General features: G+C 41.9%; 1 protein-coding gene across 2 annotated transcripts in view; it reads right to left on the minus strand.

The window, feature by feature from the left end:
* LOC141476624 (spindlin-Z) overlaps window positions 1-14,675 on the minus strand; it is a 107,319-nt gene that overhangs the window by 32,935 nt on the left and 59,709 nt on the right. For both annotated transcript variants that reach the window (XM_074165398.1, XM_074165399.1), the window contains one exon: window positions 10,808-11,031. In XM_074165398.1, coding sequence (XP_074021499.1) covers window positions 10,808-10,859 — 52 coding nt within the window. In that variant the 5' untranslated portion in view covers window positions 10,860-11,031. The remainder of the gene's footprint in view (window positions 1-10,807; window positions 11,032-14,675) is intronic.

The following is a 14,675-nucleotide window of genomic DNA, read 5'->3' on the forward strand; positions in this document are numbered from 1 at the left end:
GATACCAGGGAGAAGAGATCAGCACCTCCCTCTCCACTGCCCCTCCTCAGGAAGCTGTAGAGAGCAATGAGGTCACCCCTCAGCCTCCTTTTCTCCAAACTAGACAAAGCCAAAGTCCTTAGCTGCTCCTCATAGGGCATGCTAAGGGCTTCCAGCCCTTTCACCAGCTTTGTTGCCCTCCTCTGGATGCATTCAAGGATTCTCACATCCTTCTTAAATTGTGGGGCCCAGAACTGCACACAATACTCAAGGTGAGGCCATGCCAACGCTGAATACAGAGGGATGATCACCTCTTTTGATCTGCTCGTTATGCTGTGTTTAATGCACCCCAGGATGTGGTTTGCCCCCTTGGCTGCCAGGGCACACTGCTGACTCCTACTGAGCCTGCTGTCAGCAGCACCCCCAGATCCCTTGCTGCAGGGCTGCTCTCCAGCCACTTCTCTCCCAATCTATACTTTTGCCTGGTGTTACTCCATCCCAGGTGCAGAATCCGGCATTTCGACTTGTTAAATTTTATCCCATTAATCATAGCCCAATGCTCCAATCTATGTTCCAACATTAGTAATGAGACAAGTAATTAGATGTGCACCATGCAAACACCATATATTGGTGGTAAAACTATGGTGAACCAACACCACAAAGGAATAGTTACTAACCAAAAAGGACCTCCATTACTTTCACCTCTTATTTGTGAAATATTGTCTGACCCATGTGAAGATAAAATGTTTGTATGTGAAGCAGTCTTTGAATGGCTGCAAGCACTCTTCCTTCAAGTGGTAAAGCTCATTAGAACAAATTCACAATAGAAATGCTGTTCTGCTTTTCTTTTCCCTACAGGAATTTAAAGCTGAATTGGAATACTAAAGTTCTGAAGCTTTAGGATATCTTTAGTCCTGTGTATTTAATTTCCCCCCCAAGATTAAAGGAAGAAATAAACTCTCATAACATAAGATAGACATAAATCTTATCTTATAAAGGCAAAAATTCAGCTGCGCAGAGGACTTTTCTTTCTCAATTTAGAATTGCAAACTGCTTGCACAGTTTCTTTACAAAGATGTTTATTTGTAAATGTATGATGTTGTAAGCATTACTCTGTCTTAACAACTTAAGACATTTGAGAGCAAATAAAAATATTTTAATATATTAATTTTTAACATATATGTTGCTGATCATCTCTTTTAGCAGAGAATGCCAAATATAACAAGCAAAGAACCAACTTTGCTTACACAAGTTATCCTGAAACCTCTAGTACCACCTAAAGGGCTTGTGACAGAAGCATAATTAGCATTAGTCATTCCCTGTCAAGCGTCCAATTCAAAGAAAGACATTTAAAAAAATTCCCAACAATTTCAAGGGCAATGTGTTCACACACAAATCTTTCAAGTGAAAAATTAGTGTATCAAATATTTTGGGGTCAAGCACAGTTTGGTCTCAAGCAATAACGTGACTTCAAATATGTTAACAGTAATTAGAGAACAATTAGAGTTAGCATGAATATAAAACCAGAAGTTAATATTGAACAACAGCAACAAAAAAAACCCAAACACACAAAGTGATTGAATTTGTTTTATGCTTCTTCGTAATAAGCAGCAGAGTCAAACTTTGATAGATCTGAGGAAGGAGAAAATATTTATGGCTCAATCTCTTATGACTACAAAATTAAATATTTTCTATAGTAAAAAGTCAACACAAACTCCCAACTCCCAGTCAAGAACAAAAGAATTTAGCATTTAATTACCAGTTGGCCTGTATCTTTTGAGCCTGAATTAATTCTGCCTAACGTATCCTTAAAATACTATTAAATTCAATAGCAAAACTAGGAGCCATGTTTCTGAATGCTTCTACCTTACTCTCACAGAGAAAAAGGGTAAGACAACACAGAAATAAAATAAACATTCTTTGCGTGTGTGGACTCTAAGGGCAAGTACACACATTTCAACTGGGAGAGGTAGGAGGAGAGAATAGGAAGAAGGATGGGAGAAAGCTACTAGCAATGTTTTTAATTGTCATATCAGATTGTACTCTCCATTCAGTCCATCAAAATTAGATGGACTTTTCAAACACACCACAGCTGCTTAATTCTCAGAACATCTCCTGTCTTTATAACAGGCAGCAAAAGCTGGACATTTTAAAACTGTATTTCAGAATCTGCTGTGGAAACACCATATAATCACATGAGAATTATTCTTGATCAGATTGCTCTTTCAGAATGATAAGAGGAAATAACACTAATGGCAGGGCCATTGCCTGGCTTAAACTGTGTATCTATCGCCTAAAGCCATTGCCAAGGTGTTTAGGCAAAGAAAGGAGGTGTTGAAACCATAAAGTGGTCACATCGGCCTCGCTGGGAGATAAGGGAACAATTGGTATTCAGTTGTCCTGACAGAGCGATCATCTGGTTTCCCAACCCCGTGGCCTGGAGCAACACATTAACATTAAAAGCGAGAGGTACACAGCGAGGAGGACATGGCCTTCATCCCCGAGACCCCCGCCCACGACCACCGACCACCGGGAAACACTGCGCACGTGCAGCTGGGGGGAGTTAAAGGCGGAGACTATGGAAATGATTTCTCGGAACTCATTGTAATAAAGACCGCCTTTTCGGGGAAAGGTCATGGATATGTATAGGCGCCCCTTGAATATGTAAGATCTGATTGTATAAATCCTAAGCTAACTGCCGCGGTGGGTGCGCACGATTGTGGTGGGGCGACCCCCCGTGCTGCCCGGCGCCGAATAAACATACCTACTTTACAACCCCACAGGTTGTGGAGTCTGCTTTCCGCACGTCAAGAATTAAAGGGACCTAAAAATTCCACAGACATGTTTATTCACACCTAATATTGCCCAATGTCAACTTTAAGAGTTTGGGAAACCAGACCAGGAGAAGAGTGGTAAAATGAATTCCCAACTCTGCCAAAAGATTTCATTGCATTTTTAAGCAAGTCGAATCTGGGAGTGGGATCTCTTCTTAATTCACAAAGACAGTACTGGGAACAGCTATGAAGGACTGCAAAGGACCATGTCTTACACTTCTACAGCATAACAGTGATCACTAGACTAAAAAACATGAAATATTAATGTAAGCACAACAAAATTATATTAGATTCTGTTAAGGAAAAAATTGGGATTCACTTATATTGGGGAGAACCATAAACTAGAAGCACAGTGCCCTGGTTCGAGATAGAACAAAACCAATCTTCTTTTCAGTAATTTTATTTTTCAGTTGTCTCTTCTAACTGACTATACTCTCTGAAATTAACAGTATGTTCTTCAGACAAGTGTCTGCTTCTAGCAGTAATAATGCTCAGCGTTTATAGTTAATACTAAGGAACAGTATACAGAGAGGCTCTTGCTTATACTTATTCCCATAACAACCGAGGTCAGCTAACTTTCTTATGTGCCAATTTGGAGGGCTGGAAGAGGAAGAGCGTAAAAGGCTCGCACCCATGGGGAGGAGCAGACAGGACAGGTGACCCAAATCTGACCAACAGAGTATTCCATCCCATGTGCATCATGCTCAGTATAAAGCTGAAGGATCAAGGGGGGGGTCAAGTTTCTTTTTTCTTCAAAGGCCAGTGTCCGAGGAGGACTCTGTCCATTCTTCTGCCTTTGATCCCAATCCGTGTTTTCCTGAATCCAGTTCCCATCTGCCACTGAGTCCAGTCCCAGTGCTTGCCAGTGACGTGACTCTCATCCTGGGAGCTCAATATTGGGTTTGTATATATTTAATTATTTTCTTATCAATATTATTATCTTTTCTTTTTACTGTTAATAATTCATTAAAGCTGGTTTAGACTTTTTTTCAACCCATAAGTCCCTCTCCCTTCCCCTTCTGGGGGTTAATAGAGAGCATCTGTCATTCATTTCATAGACAGCCCAGCCTAAACCTTGACAGAAGTTATTGGTGCCCAACATGGGGCCCAACTGGGGCTCTGACATACTGCCTGAATAGTTTGAATTCCGGCTTGCTCAGTTGAGAGAGTATCAGATTTTTTTTCCTTTGAGAGCCTTGAGGGATTGGAAATTAAAACAGACAGCTCACATCATGTAATTTTTGAGCGAAATATTGTATCATACCTTTACAGAGTTTTGTTTAAAGTTAGTTGACGCAATGCTGCTTAACCTGCCGTATGCATTGTATTATTGTTCATTTGTTGTTTGTGTTTATTTGCAGTGGTTTAGTTTTGCATGCTGAGTGAACACATGCCATTTTGCTATGGTGTTTAACATTGATTTATGCTGGGATAAGTTGGGCAGCGACTTTACCTGCACACCTCGGGCGCCACATAGTGCATTTCGTCACTAATTACAATTGTGATTTTACCTTGGGAAAGTATGCTTCTCCCTTTTATGCCAAGCTGACTCCACTAGAGTCTGGGGATGATTGTTACTATCAAATAATGATTTTGTTATCAATTCTCCTGACTGTGTTGCAGGGGTGGTTTTATATTAAATATTGGCGCTAGAGTAGGTGTTATATGACATGCACTGCTGCTACTCAAACCTCGCATGTCCTTTCAACATGCACTGCTGCTACTCCAGGTCTGACAACAAGCACTGCCACAACTACATCCGTACCAGTATGAGTCACCCCTGTGTCCAGGAAGAAAAAAAGGTCAGTTCATGGGCCTTATACCAAAGACCAGCTCAAGTGAGATTGTCCTTCTAAAGCAGATCAGGAAGAGGGTCCTTCTCAGGCAGTATCAGCTCAGGAGGAGGAATCAGAAATGTTATATCATGCCTTTATAGGGCTTTGTTTAAAGTTAGTTGATACAATTCTGTCTAAACTGCTGTACATATTGTATAATTTATTTGTTCTTTTTGTTTGTTTGCAGTGGGTGAAACGTTCTATTCTGCTATGGTGTTTGATACTAATCTATACTGTGATTTGCTGGGCTGTGATTTACCTGCACAACTTGGGCATCACCTAGTAGATTCTATTACTAATTACACTTTCAATTTTATCTTGGGAAAGTTTACTTCGCCCTTTTATGCTTATGCCAAATTGACACCACCAGAGCTAGGGGATTTCAAAAATGATTGTTACTTCCCCCAAATCAATATTTTATTATAGATTGTCCTGCATAAGTTGCAGGGGTGGTTTCTTATTAAATATCGGTGCAGGAGCAGGTGTTATATGACATGCACTGCTGCTACTCAAAACCTGCAAGTCACTCCGCAGCCCAGACCAGCATGAGCTACTTCCAGCTTCAACAATGATCACCACCACTACTTTAAATCTGACAATGACCACTGCCACTATTCCAGCCTCAACAACGAGCCCTGCCACTACTCCAGCTGCTCCAACGAGTACTGCTGCTACGCCAACTCCATCAATACCGGCACAAGTCGCCCCTGTGACTAGGATGCAAAAAAAGTCAGATCATCTCCCTTTCCCTCATGACAAAGACCAGCTCAAGTCAGATGACATGGGAGAGAATTCTTCTGACAAAGATCCGGGAGGGGGTCCTTCTAAAGCAGACCCAGGAAAGGGTCATTCTCAAGCAGATCAGGGAGAGAGTCCTTCTCGGGCAGCGTCAGCACAGGAGGAGGAATCAGACACAGAGGTAATTGTTAAATCCTTCGCTATGAAGGACTTGTGAAATATGAGAAAGGACTTGAAGGTGAGACACTTATCTCCTGGTTGCTCCGATACTGGGATAATGGGGCTGATACCATAGATTTAGACATTAGAGAAGCCAGGCAGTTGGGAAACCCGGCCAAAGACAGAGGTATTGATAAAGCGATTGGGAAGAAGACAAAGACTCTCAGTCTCTGGAGGCGACTGGTGTCAGCTGTAAAGGGCAGGTATCCCTTTAAGGATGATATCGAATGCCGTCCAAGCAAATGGATCAGCATGAAAAAAGGTATAAAGTACCTGAGAGAACTGGCTGTACGAGAGGTGATTTATGGTGACTGGCGAGTGAACGTAGACCCTGATGAAATGCCATGCCAACGACCTATGTTGCAGAAGTTTGTGCAGAACACACCACTGATGTATTCCCACACATTGTCAACAACGGTCTTGGGAGGATCTGATGCCAATACTCAAACTGTAAATTAAGTGGCTAACAAAGTACGACAGTATGAAGACAGTCTTTCTTGTCCACCTTGCATTGCAGCCATGGAAAAAAAATGACAGAGAAAACCAATAAATTACTTGAAAAACTGTATAAAAAAATGTCCAGGATGGAGAAAAGATCCCACTCTTCCCCTGCATGGACTCGCACTGCAGCCATTAGGAGAAGACACCCTCCTACAAGACCGGCTCAAGAGAAATGGAACATGTCATGAGGTGCCCTGTGGTTTTACCTGCATGATTGTGGAGAGGACATGAGAAAATGGGACAGAAGACCTACCACTGACTTACAGGCACGAGGATGGTTCCTCCAGTCTCCGGTCAGCGGTACTTCAGTCAGAGTACGAACCCATTTGTTGACAGCTACAAATGCTGCGTGAACCCATCTGTTTTGCAATTGCAATTACTATGCTCAGTATTAGAGGGGCCCTGCCTCCAGCCAGGAAGAGGAGAGGGACAACCAAGTTTATTGGACAGTGTGGATTCGATGGCCTGGCACATTAGAGCCACAAAAGTATAAAGCCCTGGTGGACACTGGTGCACAGTGTGTACCCTGTTGCCACGAAGCATAAGGGGCAGAATCCGTTACTATTTCGGGAGTGACAGGTGGGTCTCAAGAACTGACTGTACTGGAGGCTGAAGTGAGCCTAACTGGGAATAAAATGGGAGAAGCACCCTGTTGTGACTGGCCCAGATGCTCTGTGCATCCTTGGCATAGACTTCCTCAAGAGAGGGTACTTCAAAGACCCCAAAGGGTATTGGTGGCCTTTTGGTATAGCAGCTGTAGAGACTGAGGACATTACACAGCTGTCTACCTGTTATGGTTTGAAAAACCCATAACAATTTATTGTCATTTAGACAATTATTCTATCACCCGATGACCCCTCCCCACCCAGGAAGGGGAATCGGAGAAAAACAAGGAAAAACAAGGGTTGAAATATAAATAGATTTAATAGGATAAGACTAAATAATTAACAATAATACTAAAGAACCAGTATTAATCCCAATACTGATATAAGATATACAAGGATTATACTCAGCCAATTCTATCAGTAGGAAGCTGTGCACTCTCAGCAGGGACAGCAAATGTCAGACACTGCGAGCGCAATGGCTTCGGGAGGAAGGGAAGGCCTCAGGGGTCCAGCACCGGGGCAAGGAGTTCTCTGGACCCGCCGCCATCAAGGGAGAGAGAGCTATGCAGCAAATTTTTCTAATTTATATTGAATGTGATGTTCATAGTGTGAAATACTCCTGTTGGCCAGCCTGGGTCAAATGGCCAGGCCTTGCTCCTCCTCGTCCTTGCACCTGGCAAGACTCAAAAACATTGAAACCTTGAATCCCACAGAGCCTGGCTGGCTATAAAGTAAATATTTTCACAAATTCAGACGCTTCAGCCTTCCAAAAGTAGAGTTCTCCCAAGTATTAGAAAAGAAGTTAGTCCTGTGTTGCTCAGCCGAGGACACCACCTTACCTGGCCTCTCAAATGACCCTTCTGTGGTGGGACTGCTGAGGGTTAAAGAACAGCAGGTGCCAAGTGCTACTTCCATGGTGCATTGACCACAGTATCCCACCAACTGAGTCTCCCTGATTCCCATCCAGAACCTGATTCCTCACCTAGAGAGCCAAGGAGTGATCAGCAAGACTCGCTCACCCTTTAACAGCCCGATATGGCCAGTGCGCAAGTCTGACGGAGACTGGCGGCTAACAGTAGACTATCGTGGCCTGAATGAAGTCACACCCCCACTGAGTGCTGCTGTGCCAGACATGCTAGAACTGCAATATGAATGGAGTCAAAGGCAGCCAAGTGGGATGCTACAATTGACATTGCTAATGCCTTTTTCTCTATTCCTTTAGCAGCAGAGTGCAGGCCCCAGTTTGCTTTCACCTGGAGGGGTGCCCAGTACACCTGGAATCGACTGCCCCAGGGATGAAAACACAGCCCTGCTACTTGCCATGGACTGATCCAGACTGCACTGGAGAAGGGTGGAGCTCCAGAACACCTGCAATACATTGATGACATCATCGTGTGGGGTAGTACAGCAGAAGTAGTTTTCAAGAAAGGTAAGTGTTCAAGATTCTTTTGAATGGCAATTTTGCATGAGAGATCCAGTTCTTGGGAATTAATGGCAAGATGGATGTCACCAGACCCAATGGATGTGATTAACAAAATAACAGCTATGTCCCCAGCTACTAACAAATAAGGAAACACAAGCCTTCTTAGGCGTTGTGGGTTTGTGGAGAATGCATATTCTGGGTTATAGTCAGATTGTGAAACCTCTGTAATACCTCAAGGAAATTTAACCCTGGGTGAGAATACTCATTTTTGAGCTGTATGATGTTAATTGCTACATAATAAAAACCCCAATACACGCACACAAAAAGATTATAGAGTTGGTTATGAGTCCCCTAATAATGGCTACCTGGTACACTCTTTCCTAATATGCATCTATAATTAGGAAACATACAGCAGGTAATTCCATCACCATATAATTTTTTTTTCAAAACTCAATAAAGGCCAACTACCCACAGCCCATGAAATATAACCAGCAGAAGCAGCAACAACAGCAAAGTCAGAATATATATATATTCAAGAATATATATCCAGATATTGGAATCTGGCAACACTCAAGTCTAGACAATGACTAACTATGTCAAGAGTTGAGACTGACCAAATGTATGAGACTTGGAGACGTGTATCGAAAAGACAGTGATACTACATTAATCAGACATGAGGATAAAGTAAGGACTCCTCAGTTAAGATTAAAAAAAACCTCATATAGAAAAAAAGACCTAAATATCAACTGTTGTGTAGGGATATTAAAAAGCAAAAATGGCATCTAAAGAAATTCGAGTGTCAATGATTTTGCATGGTGCAAAATGAAGGTGCCAATTATAGTATAAAATATAATAAAATAACAATGGAATTTTTTTGAACTCTCACAGTACCCAGCTAATGTTTAGAAGTCAACCATAGTGATATTAAGTACCAGGTCAAAGCCTACTTTCTTTTCTATTACACATAAATTCTCCTTCCAGAAATACTCTGGTGGTATCAAGAAGATATCATATCAGTTGGCTGAATGAAGTCACTAAAGCAAATGTCTAAAACTCTGCACTGGGTTTCTTCTTTAAAACTATTTATTAAAAATGCTTTTAGGAACTATCTTTGAAATTGCTAGATGTTTCAAATGAGTGATAGCAAACTAGCATTAATTCAAGCTAGTCACAAATAAAAATGCTTTTGAAGTCTGGTTTTGAAACCAAAAGGTTTCAAGGAAAATCTTCCAATATCCAATTCTGAATGAATTGAGTATTTAAAAGCACCATAATGGACTATCACTTGGGTATTTTAAAAATTAATTGAGCTTTCCCAATTTTATATGAAAATGATTTGATTCCATGAGATTGGAAAGCACCAATAAACGATGGTCAGGGTTAGATGATGTGCTGCACCATTTGTCTACAAAGTTTTTCACTGTGCAGGTCACTAGTGAGTTTTACAGTTGTCCTGGTTTGAGGGGCATCATTTCCCCCCACCAAAGAACACGAAGTAATTCCAGAAGAAAACAACTACAAAGAAAGCTACATTACTCAGCTAAGTTCAACTAAAAAGCAAATAATTAAACAGAGGAATGAACGAACAGCATTCACTTTCAACATTTTCATCCACAAAATGCTGGACTGTAGAATTTTTAACTTGCAGTTGATAATTTCTATTCCCTGTCCTGCACGCTAGTCTAAACAATGCACAGCTAAAACAGTCTGGCTTAGTTTATACAAGACCAAATACCAGCATACAGAACGATTCTTGACTGGTAGCTTGATTTTTTGTTGCGTCATTGCTGATAAGCCTTACTACAGAGTCCACAAGATTTACTGACATTCATTAGTCTATCAAGCTGCAAAACTTCGAATTAGCCTAATCAGTCATAAAAGGCTAAGTGGTTACTCATATTTTGAGTTTCTTCAAATAAATAATACTTTTAAATACTTTGACTAATTATTTAAATTTACAAAACACACAATGTAGCAATAATCTCTGTGTATATTTAGAAAAACCTTTCTGAAGTGTTTTTGAGAGATGCTCTTTCACAATTACTATCTGATCAATTTCTATAAAATCATTAAAAATTTTACAGCAAGTTATAAATATATGGTGAATACATTACTGTTTATTTTCCAGCCCTTCTGAGATGAGCAAAAGAGAAATTTTCCCCCCTAAAGTGTTAGTCTATGATAAGGAATATCCCTTTGGTCAGTTGGGGTAAGGTGTCCCGGCTGTGTACCCTCTCAACTTCTTGTGCACTCCCAGCCTACTAGCTGCAGGGGGAGGGGCAGCATGAGAAAGAGAGAAGTCCTTGACACTGTGTAAGCACTGTTCAGCAATAACTAAAACATCCCTGTATTATCAACACTGTTTTCAGCACAAATCCAAAACATAGCATCCTGCAAGCTACTATGAATAAATTTAACTCTATGCCAGCCAAAACCAGTACAACTTCTTATATGTAAGTCTCTACAGTTTAATTAAATTTATGTATATCCTTTCAATTCCAGTTTCTAGAATGAAAGCAATAATTCTTATCTTAAAAAAAAAAAAAAGACAAAAAGCCCCCACAACCACAAACAGTAACACCTTCATAAAGCCATGAGTACATAAGAAAATCTATAAAATAAGGGCATTTTTTTACCCACTAAAAAACAACAAACAAAACAATAACACCTCACCTGCATCAGCTCTGGACCGCTGACCTGGCGATTTTCCAAATGGGGTCTTCATTCATCTGTGTTTAAGTGAGCAGCAAAGCTGCTAGACTAGGGTGAAAATCCGGTTCTTCCCAACTCCCAAAATATCTTCTTACTCTTGTAATATAATGGCTACTTATTAATCCACCATCCAATCACCAATTTGTTCTTCCTCAAATATAGGAGAAGCACTTCCAGTTATAACACTGAAAAACAAAACAGAAGTATAGTCTGATTTGAGACCTGGTTAAAATAAACACTGAAGTGAAACAAAATATTTTTTCTTTCATGCTCAATGAGAAGTCTCTTCATCTTCTGTTATTCTGGACGCATTCAGTAAACAAAGGGCAGGGAGACAAGAAGACAGACAAATATTAAGGCTCATACTTTTCCTCATATTCTCAATGCAAGTTCTGTATCAGATCAATGTCATCCACAGACAGATAGACATAGAAAAACATGATAAAAAATTGCTTAGTGTAGGGAAGAATGACTACTACTTTAAAAACCCTGCCTGAAAGCACAAGAAACTGCACTACCTTCACACCAAAGGTAAAGCACAAAGAAGAGTCACTGTGTTCATCACTTCCTTGGGGACTGTAGATGTTTGCACATCTTTGTTTTGCTGGAATAAGAAAACTTGTGCCTCCAATGCTTTTTCTTCTGGTATTTGCACATGGATATGATTATCTTCAAATACAATTTGAGCATTAAGTTTACTTAATAAATCTCTTCCCAATAATGGTATAGGGCAATCGGGTACATACAGGAACTTATGCATAAAAACTCAGTATCCATATCTGCATTTCATAGGTTGAAAGAAAGGCCTTATTTCTCTATTCCCTGTGGCATCAACAATAGACTGCTTAATTTTCCTTTACAAGAATTAAAAAGAGAGCATGCTGCTCCTGCATCGACTAAAAATTCTACTCTTTCATTCCCCAACTTCAGGGTAACCAGGGGTTCTGTTGGGGGCACCTTTGAGTTTTTCCCTGGTCCCCATCACTGAGAATCCTGATCCAAAGTAAGTAACTATGCTACCCTGGGATTTTCTGTGCTTTGGGGAAATGATTTCTGAAATCTATTCTGGGGACATTCTCTCTTCCAGTGTCCTTTTCGTCTACACAATGCACACTGATCCCTTTCCAGAGTGGGGCGAAGATTCCCATCTCTTTCCCCTATACTCCGATCCCTTCTATTCCCATTCCATTTCCTTCCTCGCTGATTCCTTTCTGCAATAGCTGCCACTAACAATCATGCATTCCTCACTTGCTCTCTACCCCATCTATGTTTCTCCTTCTCTTGCCTATTGTTATACGCTTTCCAAGAAGTCTCTAACAATTTATTTATTGCTTCCCCTTCTAATCTCTGTAACTTCTTTCTTATGTCTGGATTGACTCTATAAATTCCTGACATTTCCTTCCAAGCTTTTAAATCTGCTACAGAAAACGGTATTTTCACTCACACGGGTTCCCCTGCAGGTCCTACCGCTTGTCTCAAAGGAGCCTAGAGCACCGCTCCCCCCACTTGCCAAGTACAACCAGCCACAGGACTATAATGCTGCCCATCCTGTCACTTCCTCAACTTCTCTCCTTCTTTCCTCTCTCGGTGGTGCCACCAGCAACTGACTATCTTCCTCTTCTACTTCATCCTCCTCTATATATTTATTACACCTTTTGCCAGTACTACAAGCTGAACAACATCACTACAATGATCTTGATTTCCCATACTCCTGTTCTTATGCCACCACATTATTACCTGTTACCATTAAACCACAATCTTTTCTGCTCTTATAGTCATTTCTCAACGTGAAAAATAAATCAACATAGGGAACTTCATCCCATTTACTTTCCCTTCTACAAAACAATATTAATTGCAATATAGTAATTGTAATCACTCGGTGGATCAGAAACTGGCTAGATGGCCGCATTCAAAGGGTTGTGGTCAATGGCTCAATGTCCAAGTGGAAGCCAGTGATGAATGGCGTTCCTCAAGGGTCAGTACTGGGACCAGTGCTATTTAACATCTTTGTCAGTGACATGGACAGCGGGATAGAGTGCACCCTCAGCAAGTTTGCTGATGACACCAAGCTGTGTGGAGCGGTCGACATGCTGGAGGGAAGGGATGCCATCCAGAGGGACCTGGAAAGGCTTGAGAGGTGGGCTCGTGCAAACCTCATGAGGTTCAACCAAGCCAAGTGCAAGGTCCTGCACCTGGGACGTGGCAATCCCAGTCACAAATACAGGTTGGGCGGAGAATGGCTGGAGAGCAGCCCTGAGGAGAAGGACTTGGGGGTGTTGGTGGATGAGAAGCTCAACATGAGTCGGCAATGTGTGCTGGCAGCCCAGAAAGCCAAATGCATCCTGGGCTGCATCAAGAGAAGTGTGACCAGCAGGTTGAGGGAGATCATTCTGCCCCTCTACTCTGCTCTGGTGATACCCCACCTGGAGTACTGTGTCCAGCTCTGGAGTCCTCAGCACAGGAAGGACATGGACCTGTTGGAACAAGTCCAGTGGAGGGCCACGAAGATGATCAGAGGACTGGAGCATGTCTCCTATGAGGACAGGCTGAGGGAGTTGGGGCTGTTCATCCTGGAGAAGAGAAGGCTCCAGGGAGACCTTATAGCAGCCTTCCAATACCTAAAGGGGGAGCACAGCAATAGGACGAGGGGGAACGGTTTTAAATTGGAAGAGGGGAGATTTAGACTGGATATGAGGAAGAAATTCTTTCCCGTGAGGGTGGCGAGACGCTGGAACAGGTTGCCCAGAGAAGTTGTGGATGCCCCATCCCTGGAAGTGTTTAAGGCCAGGCTGGATGGGGCTTTGAGCAACCTGCTCTAGTGGGAGGTGTCCAGGCCCATGGCAGGGGGGTTGGAACTCGATGATATTTAAGGTCCCTTCCAACCCAAACCATTCTATGATTCTATAATATTATATTTTAACATGCCATTCTTTGGCCATTTTTCCTGATCTTCCAACACATATACAGGCCACCATTGATTACAATATTAAATTAATTTCTTTCACATTAGGGGATCTCTCCCAAATTTTCCCCAGTGCTTCAAAATACATCCTATGGGAGAAGCCTTTGCAATACCCCCTTCCTGGGATGATGACACATTTCTCATTATTCCAACCCTTTTCCTGCTCCAGTCTTCACCGTACAAGCGCAGGAAATAAACCAACCCAGCAGCTGCAAATATCAATTATAACCCACCAACACGTACCCTTTCAGGTACGATTTACTCGGGGGGGGTGGGAGGGTTATCATCTTACCATGCAATATCTCAACTTGTTGTTCAGCTGGTTACTCACCACCTGACGGGGAATCACCAGGGAAGTCCCTGGAGTCCAGTGCGTGCTGGAGTTCCACTTGTGATTTCCCCACAGCGATGAGAAGCAGTCAAACTCCAAGCCTATATGCAAAGTCTCATCTGGGTCGACAAAAACTGTTACCTAAAACAAAGGCTCTCAAAACCAGAAGCAGTTTAGAGAGGAGATATTGCTTTATTTGACATCGGGTGCTAGGTGTAAATCCACAAATCTAGCACACCTTACTGGGGACATTCACCCGTTATTTATACACAAAAGATTCTCATTATTCTGCCTACCTAATTCATAACTCCACCTAGGCTTACATATTCATTAGGATGACCAAATAGCCCTTTTGCACATGCATATTAAATTTTACAGCATCGGCAAAACAGTTCTGCGCAGGCGTGAGCTCCTCGGTGATCGTTTGGGTAGGGATACCCTTCCTCACATTATCCTTTTAAGGTATTGAGTCATTTCAGGACAGTAAAAGTTTACTTTAAGTTTGCCAACTTCTTGAGGAGAAGGATGTCCTTTGA

This window comes from Numenius arquata, chromosome W (assembly GCF_964106895.1).
Source record: "Numenius arquata chromosome W, bNumArq3.hap1.1, whole genome shotgun sequence".
NCBI classification, from domain to species: domain Eukaryota; kingdom Metazoa; phylum Chordata; class Aves; order Charadriiformes; family Scolopacidae; genus Numenius; species Numenius arquata.